This window comes from Cetorhinus maximus, chromosome 26 (assembly GCF_964194155.1).
Source record: "Cetorhinus maximus chromosome 26, sCetMax3.hap1.1, whole genome shotgun sequence".
NCBI lineage: Eukaryota > Metazoa > Chordata > Chondrichthyes > Lamniformes > Cetorhinidae > Cetorhinus > Cetorhinus maximus.
Window position 1 is genome coordinate 21,537,510 of NC_135904.1, and position 22,216 is coordinate 21,559,725.

A 22,216-nucleotide genomic window follows, 5' to 3' on the forward strand; every position below is an offset into this window, starting at 1 on the left:
CCCACACTGCTGGTTCCCTTCTATACTCGGTATATAAGTCAGCCACTGCTTTTGGAGGGATTTTTCGAGGCTTCAAAGATTGACTTATACGCTGACGTTGACGGTAAGCAGAAGTGGAGGGTAATGAAGGGGAGTGGGAAATCTGGCTTTCTGGATAAGGAAGGAAGGAGCCTGCCAACATGAACTTGAAAGGTGGTTGGGAGTGTCAATAACCGAAAGAGCTGGGTGCGTGTACTTAGATGAGGTAGTGGAGGGAAGAGTGGGAAAAGTATCACCAATATTAACAAGGTTAGGGAAGGAGGAGCAGTGCCAAATTTGGTTAGTGAGGAGGAAGAGAGCTAATATGAACTGAAAGTTGGAGAAGGGAACGTAAAAGAGAGTTGGTTGAGGTGCAATAGCCTGTGAACCAAGAACAGAATGGGGTAAAGGATCTTTAATGAACTGAAGGGGATGGGAATGTTTAATTGTGAGAAAGTGGCTGTTCAAAATCTTTCAAAGTTTATTACTGGGTAATTATGGGTTTATTTAGTGTGTAATACACCTTTAAGACTAATGCTTGTTAAGGAAGATCACATGACCATTACCCAATAGAGTAGTGCGGGGCTACCTTTCTAGTTGATAGTTAGTCGGTATATACATAGAATTGGAGTTGAAAGCACATGTGTGGCTGCTGTTGAGTATATTGTAAATAAACTTAATGATTCCACTCAAGAAATGTCTGCTGATCAACTCTATCATCAATCGTAGCAACTCAGCCGCCTTTACAACAATTACCTAATCAAAAACAGAAACTGCTAGAAAAACTAAACAGGCCTGGCAGCATCTGTAGAGAGAGAGAAACAGAGTTAACATTTTGAGTCCCAGGATGAAGAACTGTATCTTTGAGGATAGATTGGAAAGGTTGAGACTGTTTTCCTTGGAGAAAAGAAAGCTGAGAGAGACTCGATAGAGGCATTCAAGATCCTGAGGGGCATGGACAGGGTAAATAGTGAGAAACTGTTCCCACTCGAGAACATCAAGAACTAGAGGGCACAGCTTCAAAATAATTGGCAACGGGAGTAAATGTGATGTGAGGAAAAATTTTTTCATCCAGAGGGTGGTTGGAGTCTAGAATAAACTTCCTGAAAGGGTGGTGGAGGCAGGTTCGATCAAGGTATTCAAAAAGGAATTGGATTTCTACCTGAAAAGAGAGAATGTGCAAGGTTACGGGGATAAGGCAGGGAAGTGATATTAGGCGGAACACTCTTTCAGAGACCAGTGCAGATGCGATGGGCCGAATGGCTGCCTCCTGCACTGTAAAGATACTGAGTCCAATATCACTCCTCTTCCACATTTTGGATTCATATTGGGCTCAATGTTAACTCTGTTTCCTCTCTCCATAGTTGCTGCCACACTTGCTGAGTTTTTCCAGCACTTTGTTTTTATTTCAGATCTCTGGCATCCACAGTATTTTGCTTGTATTACCTAATTGTTGTTTCTCCCCCCAGTTTAAAGTTCAATGAGCCATCTTGCTGCTCAAGTGCGATAGAATGCTCTTTTACTTTTGTGGTTTTTGTATTAAAAATGTTTATTTCTTTATAAGCCTACAGGCACTTATTATTTATTGACGTGATTTCAGCGATGGCAGGACTGCAGTATTACTCAAAATCTCACTTCCTGAGAGTGCAAGAACTGTAGCGACCACCATAGGCAATTTTGTAAAGGTTTTATTACCTTGGGGTTGTGGGAGAGAGAATGAGCCCAGATTTCTTTGCAAAGTAAATTCACACGTTCAGCTCCCTTTGCTTTCAAAAATGCCTCAATTCAGTACTTCAAAAATTGCACTTTTTGTGTCCAGCAGTTTTATTTCCCTCTTTAATACAACCAGTGGAATACTACATTTGGACAAATTCGTGTCCCATTGCACTCCCATTGAGACTACTTTTTGCAAATGCTGCATTTGCTTCTTGGAATGTGACCCCTGAAACGCTAATAACAATGTTGAAATCCAATGCAGAATAGAAGTAGCTTTTTTCGGTCATATTGAGGCAGTGGTAGTGGTCACAGGTCTTTATTCATTGCTTTTCTTTTCAGCTGTGTATTGGGTTTTTTTTTGACATCAGCTGTTTGGAGGCTCAGTCCACCCTCCTGAAGCTGTTCGTCAGCTTTGCCAAGGTTTGGAGATTGGCAGGTGTGGTAGGTTACAAAAGGGGTTCTGTTGAAACTGGACCATAGGTACGGGATAGTGGCCATGTTAATTCAGCACTGCAAATTTATGTAGGGCACTTGCCAGGTTTGATACTGGTGGGAGCTCTACACAGCATTTGGAACAAATGAAATCTACCAAGACAGGCCCATTTTGTTTTGTTAAGTTTAAGATGTTTGAATTGGTGAACAAGGACCAAATTGTTTGCTTATTTTTAAGCGTCTTGGCTTCCATATACCATCATTGTGTTGAGCCAGAATTTTAGTAACATGTAAGAAATTGTTGTGTATGAATGCTACACTAACCCAATGCCTCAATGTATCATTCATACATCACAAATTCTTAACAGGTTATTAAAATCCTGGCATAGCTCAGTGATTGTTGAAGGTAACAACGACTGTAAAACCATATCCTTTGTGTCCACAGATTGAAAACATTATTTTATATTCAGAGTGCATGTTTGTATTCTGAAATATCTCAGTGCTGACGCCAGGCAATTCTATTGTTGACTTGACTTTGTGTGCAAGGCCAGAAATGTGCGATAAGATATGGCTTTTCTGTTTGGAAAAACTGATTCCTGATTCTATTCTTATCTATCCAGTAGTAACCAGAGAATTACCTGCAATGACTTCTCTACCCACTTGTGCACTGTTGCACCTAGTGGCCCCAAAGGATCTACCCTTGTGCCCACCCCACCTTTATTTCTCATCTGTATGCTGTCTCTGGGAGATATCCAAAGTTGGTTTCCAGCTGTACACTGAAGGCGCTCAGCTTTACTTCATGATCACCTCTTTCAACACCCTCACTGTGTCTAAATGTCAGATTGCTTACCTGACAACTAGTACTGAATAAGCTGAAATTTCCTCCAACTAAATATTGGGAAGCCATTGCCCTAGCTTCCTGGTCATCGACTCCATCCCTCTCCCTGGCAACTGTCTTGAGGAACCAGACCGTTCACAACCTTAGTGTCATATTTGACCCCAGAATGAGGTTCTTGATCCTGTATCATGCTCATTTCCAACTCCAACATTCCCGATTCCGCCCCTGCTTCACCTCATCTGCTGCCGAAACCCTTATCCATGCCTTTGTTACCTGTAGGCTTGGCTGTTCAAATGCACTCCTTGCCGGCCCCCTACGTTGTACCCTCCATAAACTTGAGGTCATCCAAAACTATGCTGCCTGTGCCTCATTCGCCCCTCACTCCCTCTGTGCTCACTGACCTAATTTGCCTCCTGGTTAAGCAGTACCCTCCGTTTTAAAATTCTCAGCCTTGTATTTGAATTCTGGTCCCTTTGTATCTCTGTAATCCTTTCGTGACACCCAATCGTCCGAGATAACTGTGCTTCTCCAATGCTGACCTGTTGAGCACCCCTGAGTTTAATTGCTGCACCATTGGTGGCCATACCTTTGGCTGCCAAAGCCCTGAGATCTAGAATTCCCTCTCCAAACTCCTGTCTCTTTAACTTTCTTTCATCACTCATGACATGCTCAAAACCTATCTCCTTTTTGGTCATCACCCTAATATCCCCTTATTTGACTTTGCAATCTGATTTTGTTCGGTAATGCTCCTGTGAAAAACGTCTTGGGATGTTTTACCACGTCAGGTTGTTGCTAGAGTGAATTAAATCTGTGTTTTTAAACCCTGGTTAAATTATAACTAAGTCAAAGCACTGGATGGATCAAGTTACTTTCTACCTGACTGCGCAACATAGAAGTTTTTTTTCATAGTCAAGTTGGATCAATAATTTAATTTATAACTTTTTCTATCCAGGATTTTACTGGTGCAGTCATTGTTTTTCTTGTAGAGTTCCACGCCAAATAGTTGCTATTATGGTTTCATTTACACAAAGTACATTAGCATCATCTGTTGGTAGGAAATAGTACTACAAGCAAATCTCTGCATGTGTTTTTTAAGTTCAGCATGCATGGCCAGACTACTGAGATCGAGGGTGCGATCCACATCTGCGTCACTTCAGAGCGGCACAACGTCAGAATGATTTATAATCTGTTGATGGTGGGAAGATAGGGAAGCTTTTGTGGAGCCACAAGAAGAGGCTGGAGCAAGTAGGTAGTAGTGGAACGCAGCAGTGCTTGAAACTGCATCGTGAAAAGCTCGCCCCTGCACTGAGCTCGGACAACTCCTTGCCCCTCTGTGGCTCGAAATTCAATTAGATATTGATGTAATCTGTGGTATAATAACGGACAGTTTTCTGATAGACACTTTTATTAACAACAAGTCAATGCAGATAAGAAAAATTAACACACTTTTGTCCTGCAACTCTTGCTGCAGGAGAGAACGTAACCTAACAGGACAAATACTTTGCTGCTCTTTGTCTTGTTCCTTTTTTTTTAATGATGCACGCAGGCCGTCGACATTATAGCTGAACTAACTTTATTGATAACACGTTTTCCTAACATGCGCACATATTTGCAGCCTCTGAGCTCCATCAAGACACATGCTATCTACCCCTCAACCCCCAGGTCAGGTGACCCCATATATAGTACAGAGTACTGTATAGTATCTAATACTGGAGTCCACAACTACAATCAGCTATTATCATGGCCCTCTTCATTTTTTAAAAAAAAGAAAATGCATATCCTTCAACAATGGTATCTGAAGGCAATGGACCAAATGATCTGTGTTCTGCTGCCATGTGCCACTAGCTGTCAGTCCTGCAATGTGCTGCGTTTCCTGTAATTCACTGTCTTCTGCACGTGAAAGCAGCTTGTATCTCTTGTTAGGCTTAGCGGTGAGGTTCAGATGATGTCTGTCCTGGTTGAATCTGTTTGGCTTTCAGACAGGGAGTTAATCACTTTGCCAACTCTAGCACCCAATTTCTGGCTTTTTTGAGCGCAATAGGGAGCATCACTCCTCTCGGGGTACAACTGGTCCTTACTTAATGGTAAGTTCTCTTCAGGTTGGTTTGTGATCAGCTTCCCTTTTTTTTGATCAGAAATCTCTTATCTATAATATGATAATATATTATATATATAAGATAGATAGGTTCTTGATTGGTAAGGGGATCAAAGGTTACGAGAAGGCGGGAGAATGGCGCCATGATTGAATGGAGGACCAGACACGATGGGCCGAATGGCCTAATTTCTGCTCTTATGTCTTATATCCATCCCTGCCAGGTTTTCAAGCCACCAGGTGCAGCGTCCATGAGATGGAGTGGGCCAGTCTGCTACCCTGCTGATTTTACTGTGGTGGAAATGAGTCGTGTCCAAGCGCAGCCTGGTGACCCGAGCATACTTAATCCATTGTTAATCTGTTGTTGAATAAATTGATCTCGTTGTCAGGATCAGGGATATGTTACCAGGAGATTTCTGATCAAAAAGGGGCTCCTCCTGCCTGTCTCTGCTCATCTCCAGAGCCTTTGCTCACTGCAAGGGTCCAGTCGAGGGAATCAGGGCGCAGGAGGTTCAGATAGAGCAAGGATCGGTGAGACGGCAAGTCAGAGAGCAACACAGGCCACGGGCTCGGAGGGTCATCAGCAAGAGGAGGGGTTGGGGGCGGCAGAGGCTGTGAACCCAGAGAGCCAGGAGCATGAGAAAGTGTTAGGGAGCGGGAGAGGCTGCTCCAAAAGGAGACTGATTGGGTCACACCGGCAGGAAACAATGATGAAACGAATCTCACAACCACCAAATGAGAATACAGGCCCCATTAACTGATCACTGGAGTGAAATGACGTAAAGCAGGGCAATGTTAAACATGGACTTACTACAATGGTTTATTAACATTTGCTGCAACTGGATCGTCCATACACTAATTTAATGGCTCCTCAGATCTTGAAGCAGCCCATGTCCAAATGCAGCAAGACCTGGACAATATCCAGGCTTGGGCTGACAAGTGGCAAGTAACATCGAGCCACACAAGTCAGGCAATGACCATCTCCAGCAAGAGAGAATCTAACCATCGCCTCTTGATATTTCACGACATTACCATCACTAAACCCCACACTATCAGCATCCTGGGGGTTACCGTTGACCAGAAACTGAACTGGACTAACCATATAAATACTGTGGCTGCAAGAGCAGGTCAGTGGCTAGGAATCCTGCAGCGAGTAACTCACCTTCTGTCTCCCCAAAGTCTGTCCACCATCTACAAGGCACAGGTCAAGAGTGTGATGGAATTCTCCCCACTTGCCTGGATGAGTGCAGCTCCAACAACAATCAATAAGCTTGACACTATCCAGGACAAAGCAGCCCACTTGATCGGCACCCCATCCACAAACATTCACTCCCTCCACCACCGACGCACAGTGGCAGCAGTGTGTACCATCTACAAGGTGCACTGCAGGAATTCACCAAGGCTGCTTAGATTAAGCACCTCCCAAACCCATGACACCAACACCTAGAAGGACAAGTGCAGCGGACACATGGGAACATCACCACCTGGAAGTTCCCCTCCAAGCCACTCACTATCCTGACTTGGAAATATTTCACTGTTTCTTCACTGTTGCTGGGCCATGATTCTGGAACTCCCTCCTGAAAAGCGCTCTGCGTGTACCTGTACCACAGGGACTGCAAGCGGTTCAAGAAGGCAGCTCACCACCAGCTTCTCGTGGGCAATTAGGGATGGGCAATAAATGCTGGCCTAGCCAGCTACGTCCACACCCCATGAATGAATAAAACGAAATACAGAAGGTTCACTCGACTGACACCCACACCCCCCTCATCCCAGGTGTTTTTCTTAGGAGGAGAGGTTGGGCAGGCTGGGCCTGCATCCATTGGAGTTTAGAAGAATGAGAGGTGATCATATTGAAACATACAAAACCCTGAGGGGACTTGGCAGGGTGCATGCTGAAAGGATGTTTCCCCTTGAGGGAGAGTCTAGAACTAGGGGACACAGTTTTAAAAATACAGGGTCTCCCATTTAAGATGGAGATGAAAAGAATTTTATTCTCTGAGGGTCGTGAACCTTTGGAATTCTCTTCCTCAGAGAGCAGTGGAGTCAGGGTCTATGAATATTTTTAAGGCAGGGGTAGATAGATCCTTGACTAACAAGGGAGTCGAAGGTTTTTGGGGGTAGGTGGAATCTGGAGTTGAGTCCGCAATCAGATCAGCCATGATCTTAGTGAATGGGGCAGCAGACTCAAGGGGCCGAATGCCTATTGCTGCTCCTGCCCCTAATTTGTACGTTTGTAATAAGTCGCCCATAAAGCATAATGGAGATTCAGTTGTGTAGACTGTCCTTTGCGTCAACAACTTATTATAAAGACAACTTAGTACCAACTGAAGCTAGTTTATGCCAGTGTAGGCAGTTTTATAACCAGACTGCACTGTCTTAATGTTGAACCTAAAAATATGGATCAATTAGTATGCAGCATTAAACATAAATGCTTTAGGCTAATGGTATAGGTTGATATTGTGTGTTTTGTTAGTGTTTTAAGAGTTTTGCTGTAATATTGACCAGGCATAAAAGGCAGGACCATTTTGTTAAACTTTGTGATTCACATTAAAGGACAATCAATTTCCTTTTGATTTTAAAACTGCCAATTTCAAAATGTCAAGTTGACACGATTTCTCTATCACGACCTTTGCCTTGTAATTCTGATGGATTAATTTGATAGTACAGTATTGCCAGTTGCTTTGCAAGAAATGCAGTCACTTAATGGATAGCATATTATTTTTACAATGGCCTCTTGCTGCACTTACAACGAAGGGAGGAAGCTGCCACAAAGCATTTAGTTGAAATATACCTTGTGATATTACATATGCATTCTTGTTCATATGTTTTTGTAACTAACAGTGGCGATACTTCCCAGTTGAAATTCTAACCAAGAATATTGTGCTTCCAGTCCTGTTCTGATATCACATAAAGACAGAATAAATGGTGCTGAAGGATGACAAATGGGATATTTCATAGGCAGGATATTGAGGTCGGCGAGAGGGGGGTGCGGGGCCGGCTCACCGACGCGGGATGATGTCAGGCGGAACACCCGACGTCACCCCGCGTCATTTCCATTTCAGGCCAGCGGGGACGCAGCCGAATCAGCTATGCACCCACCGAACTGTCAACGGCCAATTGAAGCCATTTAAAAACTAATTGAACTAATCAATGGACCTGCCCGTCCAACCTTCAGGTTAGCGGGCAGGCCGGGAGCCCTGGTGGGAATTAGAAAAAGCATGAAATCTCATCCGCGGGCAGGATGAGGTTTCATGTAGGTTTTGAAAAATTTAATAAAAGTTTGAATAAAAGTGATGGACATGTCCCAACTCATGTGACAGTGTCACAAGAGGACATGTCAGGGAATTTTTATTTTTGTGCATTGACCATTTTTGAATTTGGCGCCAATCTCCCTGAGGTAGCACTTTGCTTCAGGGAGATGAGTGCACTCTTTGGCACGCATGCTTGAAAGAGTGCACTCCCAGCTGAGGGAATCCCCTCCCCTGCCTGCACAGGGAGCGCAGAGCGCTTCCTGGTGGACATCACGCTGGGCGGGCCTTAATTGGCCCACCCATGCACAATGGTGGCGCGCCCCCAATCGGGGGCACCGATCGGAGGCACGCCCACTCCTGAACACCACCCCCCCCCCCCCGTCTTCCCCATGTGTTCCTTCATATAAAAGATGATGGGGAGGTGGAATTTTAACCTAACCTTCCCATCAGGAATCTGCAGTGGGCTGGGTTCAGCGCTGGTTTTGCAACCGACCAGATTCTACTTTGCATTGAAGTAGATTGAGAAACATTGTTTGGTGGGGGGTAAGACAGGCATTTCGCCCAATCCAGGCGTTTCCTGTCCAGGAAGATGAGGTGACCTTATGAGGTGATGTTTTCATTCGTGAGTTCAGAGGCTTTCTCATAAAGCACTTGGAGTGCAGCAGTACCATGGACATGCAATGTTACTGCTATGTAACTCAGCCCTGAAGAATTATTTGCCTTAAGCTGTTTAACCACATTTGGATTTCACTTGTATAATGCAAAGTGGAGCAATGTTCACAGCATTTGAGACTAATTGGAGCAACATTTATCATGTATTGTAAAGGCAACCAAGTCCAGAAAGTTTCTCTAATTTAAACCAGATGATTAATTTCTCTTTTTTCTTTTCCCCTTCTCTTTTGATTTTTTGTAGACCAGGGATGATTTTCTGGGCTTGGTGGATATCCCCCTTCACCATATCCCGGTAAGTTTTAATTCCAGCAAAGAGATGTGTAAAATTTTAGCGATTTGAGAATGTTTTTATGTCTAAGGTTCCTGCATTCATTTGTCAAATCTGATATGAAAAGTCTGTAACCTTATAGATTTCATCGGATCTCATAAATATGCATTATGTATTTTGAAAGTATGTTGAGTTTTTCATATTTTGTCCTTGCAATGCTCTTTCCTTTCCTCCCTCCCTCCCATTGCTCCACTTTCACGCTATTGCTTTCTCCTTTCCCATACGTGTTTGGGTACTAGCTGGTGTTCTCGGGTCTATAGCGTCTTGAGTCCCAGTGAAGGGAAGGGAAACGTCTCCATTCCATGTAGCTTTTCCATTTGGAAGTTCAATAGCGTCTGCTTATTACAGAGACAGTGTATGTACGCTTTGGAGTGTGGGAATATGGCATTTGAAATCAACTTCACTTAGGTTAAGACTGTTCGACCTTATATGATTTAGCCCATTTTTCGCCCGCTCTGTCCTTCCCTTGCCCACTACCCCCACCACCCCCTGGGCTTCTTTCTGATACCCCTCAAGGTTTTGTGTTTTTGACTCCCGTCTTCTCGTCTGCCTGTTGTGTGGCCATTTTTACTTTAAATGTTGCTTTCTGTTCTCGGTGAACTCCTGAGAAATGGGTAACCCACTTCCCCTGGGATGTAAAGCTGTCCGATTTACAGCAAGGCGCGCTAAATTGCTGAGTTCACGTCAGGAGCCTGAAGGCTGTGGAAGGGAAGTGGGACTTGAGTTTGGGACAGTCAGCCACCTGCAAGTGGGCTCGGTATAGAAGCAGAGAAAGGGGTATCGATGATCTACCAAATGGTGAGATGGAAGGTGAGGGCAAGGGGACCCTATCTTGATTCTGAGTTGATGGTGGGGATCGGGATGGGGAAGAGGTTACGACAGAAACATGGAAAATGGAACAGACTTGATCAAGGACTTATGGAGGGGAATCCTTGGTTGAAGAGACGAATCCTTGGCTGAATAGAAGGAAGCACATGAACCTCTGGCGTCATCAGAGTAGATTCAGTAGAGACTGAGAAATCAAGTCCTGGTTCTCCACAGATGCTGCCTGAGCTTTTGGAGCATTTCCAAAGATTTTTTGTCATTGATCTTAGCAGGAGATCAACAGCAATATAATCAGCTAAGAGAGTTTAAGGAAAGGAATACTTTTTCTACTTATGACCCCAGGCCAATAACAAATATTAGAAACATAGAAGCATAGAAAATAGGAGCGGGAAGAGGTCATTTGACGCTTCCAGCCTGCTCCGCTATTCAATATGATAATGGCTGACCTCCTATCTCAACGCCGTACTCCTGCACACTCCCCATACACTTCAATGCCTTTAGAGTCCAGAAATCTATCTACTTCCTTCGTAAGTATATTCAATGACTTGGCCTCCACAGCCTTCTGTGGTAGAGGATTCCATCGGCTCACCACCCTTTGAGTGAAGAGGTTTCTCCTCATCTCAGTCCTAAATGGTCTACCCCGTATCCTGAGACTGTGACCCCTTGTTCTAGACCCACCCCCAGCCAGAGGAAATATCATCCCTGCATCCAGCCTGTCCATTCCTGTCAGAATTTTGTGTTTCAATGAGATCTCCTCTAATTCTTCTAAACTCCAGTGGATACAGGTCTAGTCGGCCCAATCTCTCCCCATATGACAATCCTGCCATCCCAGGAATCAGTCTGGTGAATCTTCGCTGCACTCCCTCTATGCAAGTATATCCTTCCTTAGGTAAGGAGACTAAAACTGCACACTTCAGGTGTGGTCTCATCGAGGCCCTGTACAGCTGCAGTAAGACATCCTTGCTCCTGTACTCAAGTCCTCTCACAATGAAGGCCAACATACCATTTGCCACCTTAGCCGCTTGCTGCACCTGCTTTCAGTGATTAGTGTACAAAGACACCCAGGTCCCTTTATACATAAATATTTCCCAGTCTACCACCATTTAAATAATACTCGGCCATTCTGTTTTCCCTACCAAAGTGGATAACTTCACACTTATCCATGTTATACTGCATCTGCCATGTTTTTGCCCACACAACCTGTCTAAATCGCCTTGAAGCCTCTTAACACCTTCCTCGTTGCTCATTTCCAACAAGTTTTGTGTCATCAGCAGACATGGGAATATTACATTTGGTTCCCTCATCCAAATCATTGATATATATTGTAAATAGCTGGAGCCCAAACACTGATCCCTGTGATACCTCACTAGTCACCGCCTGCCACCCCGAAAAAGACCCATTTATTCCTACTCTCTGTTTCCTGTCTGCTAACCAATTCTCAATCCATGCCAATATATTACCCCCAATCCCATCTGCTTTAATTTTACACACTAACCTTTTATTAAAAGCTTTCTGAAAATCCAAATACACCACATCCACTGGTTCTCCCTAATCTATTCTGCTAGTGACGTCCTCAAAAAAAACTCCAGTAGGTTAGTCAAATATGATTTTCCTTTCATAAATCCATGTTGACTTTGTCTAATCCCGTTGGTATTTTCTAAATGGCCTGTTATCACATCCTTATCCCCCAGTCTGAAGTGATCATAGCCTTTTAGTCCTTAACGCCAACTCCTCCTCCCAGCTTTAAAGTCTAGAAAGTTCCAGCTCCAATTTAATACTCAGTTAACAATCTTCCTGAGGCTAAAGGGTTCTTGTGGGAAGTGAAACAAGCTGAACCAGTGAAGTTTGTTTGTTTGTTTCATTTCTTTACGCACGCTTTTTTTTCCCCTTTGGGGAATATGGAGGAAGTGTTGGAAGGATAAGCAGGCTGGTTATCAACCTGTTTGAACCACATCATGAACGCTCCTTCCATGGCCAAATAGCCCTCAAGTGGGACTTGAACTTGAAGCTTCTGGCTCAGAGGCAGGAGCCCCACCCACCAAGCCAGAAGACCGCCTAGTGAATGTGCTTTTCTGTGGCTATAACTTCTACGAGACGTAAAAATGCTCATTGTTGACATGGGGGTCAATAAGTAGAGAGGAAGTATTCCTCTCCTCCTCCATCATTCACCTGGCACAAATTGTTCCTTAAAATGTTTAATCCACTCTGAGCTGCTTAAGATATTGTTACTTCTCTGCCAAATGGAAGAAAAATCTTTCTGCTTTGACTGAGGTGAGCAGCCCAGGACTCTTGAGGTTACATTGCATTTCCTAAACTTCTGGCGAGCACACCACATTCCCTTCACTGTGCCAACTTAGCCATTCGCTTAACCACTTACTTTTGAGGCACAAGTAAAGCAATAGTCTGGGAAGAAAGTAACTAACCATGCAGGTAAAATAAGCCTGATGTTTAACTATTAACGGGAATAAAGACTTGTTCTGTTCAAACTGTGGGCAATTGTAATATATGTAACTCAACTGGAGGCTATAAATAATGACAGCCTCGCAGGTGCCTAAGGATTCCCTTAACCACTAATTAGAATGTACCTCGCACTGTGTTAGTTTTCACCGAGTCCAGATTACTGTACCTTGGGACCAGGCAAAATACATCGCCTGTTTCATGGTTTAAGCACATTCTGTTGGCTGTTGGAGCACTGTTGGCAGATTTTGTGCAGAAACCCACAAGTTGGATTGCATGGCTTTCCTGGTTGAAGAAAAATATGTGCAAATGAGTAATTGGATGGAAAGAAAATATAAGAACTGGAGTAGAAAAATGTAATTGAAATGTAAGCAAACATATCAGAATTAATGGGTACCCTTTTCATTGCAGACTGAAAATCCAAACCTGGAGAGACCATATACATTCAAGGATTTTATTCTTCATCCTAGAAGGTAAGTGAAAGTATTCAGTTTAACATAGATACTCAGCAAACCGTAGGGCAGCTTCTCTCCAGGAAATACTTGATAGTTATTGCGTGAATTCTGATCTCCTCAGAGATACTAATTTGGATTTTTTGAAGTTGCTGGCAAAAATTCAAAATAGCATATCACAACTTAGCATTGTACCTGATGAAACCTGTTGTGCTGAGATTTCTTTGGTACTCACATTTCGAGCTGTCAGAAGCTATTAGTGACCGTGCAGTAAAGTTAATAAGGACACTGAAAGTTGCTATCGCTGTCAGTGCTGGTATTTTTTTTTTGGCATAGTCACATTTCAGGTCTATTTCTGAAAATGCAGCCAAATGAACTGAAGGTTGATCTAAAGAAATGTAAGTTATTGGAAACACTTACAAACACTTAACACGCCCAAGCGAAGTCAATCCAAACTCGTCTCATTCGCTACCTCAAACTCATTTACTTTTACAGACGCACTAGAACAGTTCCATATGTACACTTAGTGCTTAACCAATAAACACCTGTCCACCAGAACAAGGGAGAAAATGACTCCTGTCCGCAGTTTTGCATTTCAGAATGTCCATTGAGATACAAACAGAATCTAATCCTAACAATTAATTCCAAGCCCCTTTCTCTACACTAAAACATTTAAATTATATAGCTATTTGAAATAAGCAATGTTGATAACATATAAAATAGGGAGTTTCGCGCTTGAAAAGTTCAGATTGTCAGATAATTTGAATTAAGCAGTTTTGAATGAGAAACTTGGAGATTTGATATTTTGCCTGATTTGTTTGCTTGATAGTTTGTTCCCTACCTTAAGGGTTGATTTCTTGCTAAGGTGTCGTTCCTCGGGTGTCAGGCAGTACTTCACTCAACTGGCTATTTTTCATGCATAGTGATGGTCCACAACTGTGAACAGGGGAATGCCTATGGACTTCTGGAATCGACTCAGTATTGTCACTCATGAACGACCATTAGCCAAATTTGAAGCTCATGGAATTGAGGACAAATTATTGACTGAGTTGGGAGATGACCAGGTGGCAGGAGACGGAATAGAGATAGTCGGCTTGTGCTCACATAGGCAGAATATGACCAGTGCTGTTCCGTAGGGATATGTGTCGGAGCTTCAAGTATTCACATTAATTATTAACTGCTTAGATGATGGGATAGAGAGCCATATATCCTAATTGGCTAATGATGAAAAGTAGAGAGCATTGTAAGCAGTGTAGGTGAAAGCATAAAATTGCAGAGCAATCATAATAGGTTATGCGAATAAGCAAATCTGTGGTGTATGGATTTCAATATAGGCAAATGTAGGGTCATCACTTTTTGGATCAATACAAGTTAGATCAGAGTACTTTTTTGGTTAACAGCTACAAGCAATGGATGCCCAAAGAGACTTGGGGGTCCATGTACATAGATCCGTGAAATGTCATCATGCGTAGGCAGAAAAATAATTTAAAAGGCTAATGGAATGTTGGCCTTTATATTGAGAGGGCTGAAATACAAGGAGTAGAAGTAAGGCCGCAGTTGCGCCTGAAATACTGTGTTTAGATCTGGGCACCATACCTTTGGAAAAATATATTGGCCTTGGAGGGAGTCCAGCAGAGATTTACCAGAATGATACCTAAACTCCAAGGGCAGATCTACAAGGAAAGTCAGTTTCTATTTCCTAGAATTTAGAAGATTGTGGGGTAACTTAATCAAAGCTTTAATGATATTAAGGGGAGCTGATGGGGTAACTGGCGAGAAATTACTTTGGCTGGTTGGGCGACCTGGAGCTAGAGGATATAGCCTATAAGTTGTGTTTTTGATCGTGAATTAGTTTGATTGCAGGTTGACTTCACCTGTACTAGTGATCCTAATACTTTCAGGAGTGAAGTTAGGAAGTGCTTCTACACACAAAGGATGGTAGAAGTTTGGAATTCTCTTCCACAAATACCAGTGCCTGCTGAATCAATTGTTAACTTTAAATCTGAAATTATTGTTAATCAAAACTATTAAGGGATATGAGGCAAATATGGCTACATGGGATTGGGTCACAGATCAGCCATGATCTCATTGAATGGCAAAGTGGGCTTGAGGGGCCAATTGGCCTATTGTTCCTATGACCCTAGATTAGGAGTGTTATGGTTGAACTCTACCCTGTGATCATCTCATGTTCACCCTCAATGTCTGTCTAGTGGTTGCTTGGTGGCATTCTGAAGTGGGAACCCCAGCTGTTTTCTCCCTCTTAATCTGGGGGCGCTGAAATCAGTGATAGTGCCCTGACCACTGCCTCCCCCCGATCAGCTGACTCAACAAAGGCCAGGTATTAAACCTGGAGACTTCTACTCGCAGCTGAACAATTGGGGGAGTGAGGTGCTTGGCTTGATTTTTTTAACGTATATATCTTAATCAATATTTTAACCATGTAGAATAAAAGTTTGAACAGGTTCAAGGTGCTGAATAGGAAACATTGTGAAATAGGAGCAGGAGTAAGCCACTCAAGCCTGCTGCGCCATTCAACTAGACCTTGGTTGAACTCCTACTTCATTGCCATTTTCCTGTGCTATCACCATATCCCTTTAGATTTCTACGTATTAAAGATATATCGATCTCCGTCTTGAACATACTCAATGACTGAGCCTCCACAGCCCTCTGAGGTCGACGATTCCAAAGATTCACCACCCACAGAGTGAAGAAATTCCTCCTTATGTCAGTCCTAAATGGCCTACTCTAGACTGTGTCCCCAACTCCTGTGGCCAACTCCTGTTCTTATCTGTTCCAGAGGAATTTCCTTGACTATCATTGCTGGATTTTCTTACCTGCATGCCACTTCTCTCCCTATTTGCTTTTGTCCTCTCATGCATTGACAACAAGTATGAGATAAAAAAGAATGTGAGCTCCAATTTTATTGCCCCTTATCCTATCTTTGTGTGAAATGATCAGCCACAAGAATCCTTCAACAAAAACCTGCATTGATATAGTACCTTCAAGGTCATGTTCCTTCACAGGAGCACCATCAGATAAAATTTGACACTGGGCCAGCAAGATATTGAAGACAGGTGACTGAACATATGGTCAAAATAGGTTTTAAGGAGTAATTTAAAAGGGATAGGGAGGTAGAGGAAGGGAATTCCAGAGCTTATGGCTCAGACAGTTGAAGGCACAGCTGTCAATGGTGGAGTGAATGAAATCTTGGATGTACTAGAGGCCAGAATTGGAGGAGTGCAGAGATCTAAACGTTATGGGGCTGGAAGGAGGTTGCTTTAAACTGTAAAGGAAACTTGTCTCCCTTCCTATTCTCCTCAAGGCAATTACTGGTGTCCTCTTGTACCTCGCCCAGATATTCATGTGTGATCCTAAAGCTGAAGTTCAACACTGCTGAGCCCAATCCTTGACCTATGCACTTGCAGCAAAGGTTCTTGGATAGTGGAAACCAGAGGCCTTTTGGGGTTTGCTTGAGCCAGGAAAATATTGGAAGCCCGTTGTAATATTCCTACTGCCACCCTGTCTGAGATCTGCTAACTCAGCACAAAAGGGGGATTAAACTCTAAACTTCAATGGTCTGTGGTGTGGCTTAGCCCTTCACTGGTTAAAGTCATTAAATCAGTGACCTAACTGCTACTTAACCAATGTTTGTGCAAATTCTTCATTATTTATTTACTTCTGTGCAAGAGACCCTGTAGAAGAAGCTAATTACACAATTATGTGATGCATAATTTACATTGACTAATACGATAACATGAATGACTTACTTTGTCATCTTTCTCTCCCAAGCCAGTCATTTGGCCAAAGTCTTAAATTCCACTTTGACATTTGGAATTAAATTCATACGGCTGTGACAAACCGAACTAGAATGCATTACAATATTGAACCCTGGATCTAGGCCAAGGTATTAGCTTCATGACTCCCCAGATAACTTGCCCTTTTTAAAAAAAAAAGTTGCCTTCAGATTAAAATATTATTAGGAGCTGCTCTCTCCCCACTTATGAATTTTGAATCCATTCAGCACAGTGCCTGAACTGTCATTATTCATATCTGCCCTCCTTTTCCAAAGTAACATCAGTGGCTGAAATCTTGGCATACTCTATGATTAATTGCTTCTACATGCGATTTTAAAGCCAAGGTAGTTATTTATTTAATTTTTCATTGTGCTATGGGAATTGCCAAGATAAAAATAATTTTCTAGACGAGTGAAAGGCAGCCTTCATAATCCATAGTGATACTTTAAGGTTCCCTTACTGTTGTATCAGTAATATTTAGAAACGCACTTTTTCCAAAAAATCACAACTATGAAAAGCAAGATTTATTCTGTTTTCCCCCCTTGAATATTGTCTGTACTTGGACCAAAATTGCTTGATTGTTATTAATTATTGCTTTTGTTGTATTTTGTGCAGTCATAAATCCAGGGTTAAGGGGCATCTTCGATTAAAGATGACCTATCTTCCTAAGAGTAATGCTTCTGAAGAAGATAGCACAGAGCAAACTGATGAATCGGAGGTAAGTGTAAAAAGCTTTTTCTGGTCATTGTACAAATTCTTCCTCTTCTTGATGACCATTTTTGAGCGAATCATAAAAAAAAAAATTGTTTAACCATCTAAGTTCCATTTAGTGTTTTTAAATTGCTGCTTTGAAATTCTATTTTTTGTGTTTCCAACATAGGTGCACCCACAAATGTGCACAAGGATTGCCGGAAGTATCAGTTTGTTCTGTTGAATGTTGCTATTTCATTGTTCATGCATGTTCCCTACTGTGCAAACCATCTGGTCTGAATAAATTGAATTTTTTTTTATCGAGTCACAACACTGGTCCGGGCACATACCGCTAGAGCACCTACCAGGTTTTATAAGTACATTAAAAAATCTAATTGCTCTTTGCAGTTCTGCTTGTGAATGATACCTAATGAAAACAACAACTTACATTTATATAGCTCCTTTAATGTTGCAGAAAAATCCAAGGGTTTTGGTGCAAATTTTCTTTTGCTTCTCTTCTCTCCGCCGCCCCCCCCCCCACCCCCCACCAACCCCCACCCCGCCATCCCACTCATTTTTCATTTCCCGTTTTAATTTCCTTCTAAATGCAAAACGCCATTTTATAATTTAGTCAACAGGCATTTCATGTACTTGCAAACATCTGTCTGTATAGCTATTTGGCTCTAGGAGGTGCACAGAAACAACCCAGAGTGAATCATCTCATTTTTTTTTGGGCTGATTTGCTCCAGCTGTACAACTCACCCCAATACACTTTCTGTGCAAAGAGCTTACTTCTTACTACTCTTCCACAGGGCATTAAATGAACACACAAAACGCTAACCTACACAAATTGCAGATTGTATTAGAAGTAATCGACTTTGTGTATTTTGGTCTTAAGGTAACAAACTTAAATAAAACCTAAAGGCCAGATAATTTATAGTTCAGATTTTAAGATATAACCAATAGTGGCTCACTTAATATGTTCCTTTTTCATCTTTTAAAGTGTGCATTTTTATGTGACAAGAAAAGTGGATTCTAAGTTCCTCAAGACCTGTAATAATTTTCATTTGTACTCTGAATAAAAGTTGCTGTGTTCTTTTCCAAATGTAGAAACATTACATTAGGCCTCAAAACAATTACTTTTCCACACTTCAGTGTTGCTTTTTACCTACAGCCTGGCTGGGAACTTTTGGACCAACAGAGCGTGACTGTCCATAGCCAACCACCTCCTGCATTGCCCAGTGGCTGGGAAGAGAAGCAGGATAATCTGGGGAGAACTTATTTTGTCAACCACGAAACCAGAACAACACAGTGGATTCGACCAAGTTCTCAGTAAGTCTTCAGAATTTCACTGCGTTTATAAAGGGGGGCACTCTGAGCACTTGAATTGATGTCCAGTCTCACTGTAGCCTGAAAAATAATTCTGCTCTATATTGCACTGTCTTCACTTGCAGGTAGTTAACAGTTTCCAAAAATAGCTGTTAGATTCACCTCTATGGTGTAGAACTAAGTGAGACGACTGCCCTGCATAATAGACTGCCAGAGAAACTGGGTCAGCCGACAGGTGATATAAAAAGTGCAACTTGGAAAAGATGGCTTTTGTTTTCTATCAACCTTGAAACCTCGAGCATAAAATTTATTTATTTGGTGTTTAATGCTAATAGCATCCAGGGATTCATATTTAACTTCTCATTTTGACTCCTACTCACTAGCCAGCTTTGCAGGCGGAGTGAAAATTAAGAGACGGAAAAGTAGTAAAAGTGAATTACTGTTCACCTATTGTTAGAATGTGTGCCAGCAGGAAGATACTGCTTTAGTGAAATCACATTCGTAAGAGCGAGAAGTTCTTGCTCAAGTTAGTTTGGCGATTCATTCAAATTAATTTGCATACTAAATGCTAACAAAATGGCCTCTTCCAATATGGGACAGCATATTGGTTCGAACAATGGAAGGTGGTCAATTTGATATTTTAAAATATTGGTGGCTGAGGAGTAAAGTTTTCAAAACCTACTGGGTTGTAAATTTATTGTACTGCCTTTCCTTACCCTATTACTCAGTGGATTTGTGCAGTCTATACTAAATCTTCACATACTGAACTGTGGTATTGAGATGGGCCCGATTTTATTTGCTATGCCAATTGTCAGGTGGTCTCGAGTTGTTTTTACGTTACAGTGCTTCACTCAGCTGATTGCAACCCTGACATAGTGTTGCCAGATTCATTAAGATCAGTAGCCAGGTGTTCCGGCCTTTTGCCAGGCGCTCCTTCCTGGTGGCTGGCCTCAGTAAATGCAGCAATTTGCTGCTCGCAGCAAGAGACAGTGTCCCGGCGGCACGAATGTAACATAAGCAGCAATCTAAAGGCTGCTGAATTCCAGCTGCCAGCTACTGCCCAGTGAGGGACTGCTTTGAACTGTGCCTTAAGTCATTTGACATGTAGGGGTTGTTTTTTAAAAATTTATTCATTGACGGGATGTGGATGTCACTGGCTAGGCCAGCATTTATTACCCATCCCTAATTGCCCCTGAGGTTCGCTGCAGTCCATGTGGTGGAGGTGCACCTAAAGTGCTGTTAGGGAGGGAGTTCCATGATTTTGACTCGGCGACAGTGAAGGAACAGCAATATAGTTTCACACATCACCTGTTGTACTCCAGCTGTCTACCTGCCTGAGATAAGTTGACTGAATTCAGGAGTAAATTGTGACGTTTCTGACCCCAATTGCTCAGAATCACAGCATATGGCACATTTTCACTTGAGTGTTTGAAGCCCATGTAACAAGATAACAATTGGAAACCAGTAGCTACAATAGTGGATTCTCAGACACTCATACAAATGGCCCTTCTTTGAAGTTTGTTACTGAACACAAAAATGAGTGATTTCAATTTCTTTCCCTTCTGCTTTTGTTTCTCCTTGATGGTATCTCCTTACAATTCTGAATGCTTCATCGAGTCAGAAGATGAAGAGTGCGAGACCGAATATGCACTGCAAGCATCTGGCTCCTGTTGGCTGACTTACAGTTGTCATGTTTACACAAAGATGTATGCAGCTTAGATCATTTTGGAAGAATAAAAAATTATATGACCAGGAGGTCTCCTTTGAAAGTTGAGCAAGGGGATGTTATGCACTGTTTCTGATGTTTCAAGAGACTCTCGAGTATCACTTGTGATTGAAAAGTTACATTTTTACATTTATTGGGAATGATCTGTGAAAGATTTGGTATTAAAAGGGAAAAAGATGTGTGTTTGCATTGTTTGAGGGAAACAGACAACCAAAACCTTGGCTTTACAAGAAGTTATCCATAATTGCCCTACAGGGACACTGCATCTGACATAAACCGTTGTCGAAATAACTTCCAGCTGGAGGCACAGCGTGTATATAGTACACGGAGACAGATATCAGAAGAAACTGAAACTCCTGAAAACAACAGAGATTCTCCAGATGTGAGTTTAAACGCTTTTCACTTAAAAGACAAACCCGTACAAGAGTGTGTTATGTTAAAAATAAGTTGAAATGAAGAATTGGTTTTTTAAAAAAAAAAATGTAATACCTTTTTTTTAAAAAAAAACTCTCTTCACAGAGCTGGGAAGTTATAACTGATGATGAAACTGCATTCAGTAGCTGCAACCCTCAGTCACCCCCACCTCCCCATACACCTACAGGACAGAACGCAGGTTTCGATTTGCAAAACCAACTTGCGGAGGAACTTAGTAGGCGTTTTCAGGCTTCTGGGTGTACAGTTTCAGATCGGCGCAGCTCCTGCTCAGTGAGTGAAATGGCAGATTTTTGAGCCTCTTATAATTTAAACGCATGTTAATATTTGGTTTCAGCCTTCCCATAATTAAAAGGTTGGTGCACTTGAATCTTTCGAGCGTCACGTGAAAGTTGCCAGTGTCTTCCTGTATAAAGCTCGAATTGAATTAAACGAATGTTGCATATCCATTTGTTGGATTTGAGCAGCCGTTAGTCAGGCCAGTCTTGGTGTACAGTTTGCACGCGCTCATGAAGCGATTAAAACTTTGGGATAAATGTGCAGCCCACTTCAACATTATATCTGTGAGCAGTGCGATGTGGAATAATCAGAATAATTTGGTTTCGTTTGATGTCCATAGGATTATATTTTGGTCTCTGCCCATGGAAACTTGTAGACCCACTTGTTCAACCTAGTCACAGCTCCACCTATTTGCCCTTCCAATATTCAATTACACTGAGCAGTGTTATTTGTAAAAACAAAAATGATCTCCATGCAAATTATTTTGACATTTTACATGTCCCGTTTTACTTTCTCAAGAGTCATTCCAGTAGACGAGGGAGTTCGCAAACTATTTTGGAAGAACAGCCCATGCTGCCAGTTGTAAGTTTTGCCTTTTTCCTTATAAAATTTGTCAATGTGCACAGCTACTTAATATTTCGATGAATATTCTGTTACTCAATAGGTGAAAACACCCCAAGGACATTCCTTTCAGGATATTGTGCAGGATATTTGGAGCCACCCTGATCAGGTTCACATCACTAATTTTGTTGAACGCGAGATCCCATGCTGCCCACGCTTTTTTTTCTTCTACCATTAGCCTGCCATCAATACAGTTCCAAAAAAAACTCGAGCCACTAAAGTCATCCCTGCTGTAACTTGTTTAGCGTTTTCAATGCGGGTTGG

At 42.2% G+C, this 22,216-nt stretch overlaps 1 protein-coding gene across 1 annotated transcript in view; it reads left to right on the forward strand.

The window, feature by feature from the left end:
- Positions 1 to 22,216, forward strand: part of nedd4a (NEDD4 E3 ubiquitin protein ligase a) — a 123,470-nt gene that overhangs the window by 77,179 nt on the left and 24,075 nt on the right. The window contains exons 6-12 of the mRNA XM_078530344.1: positions 9,261 to 9,311; positions 13,041 to 13,102; positions 17,491 to 17,593; positions 18,740 to 18,897; positions 20,876 to 21,002; positions 21,140 to 21,325; positions 21,851 to 21,913. Of these exons, the coding sequence (XP_078386470.1) occupies positions 9,261 to 9,311; positions 13,041 to 13,102; positions 17,491 to 17,593; positions 18,740 to 18,897; positions 20,876 to 21,002; positions 21,140 to 21,325; positions 21,851 to 21,913 (750 nt within the window). The remainder of the gene's footprint in view (positions 1 to 9,260; positions 9,312 to 13,040; positions 13,103 to 17,490; positions 17,594 to 18,739; positions 18,898 to 20,875; positions 21,003 to 21,139; positions 21,326 to 21,850; positions 21,914 to 22,216) is intronic.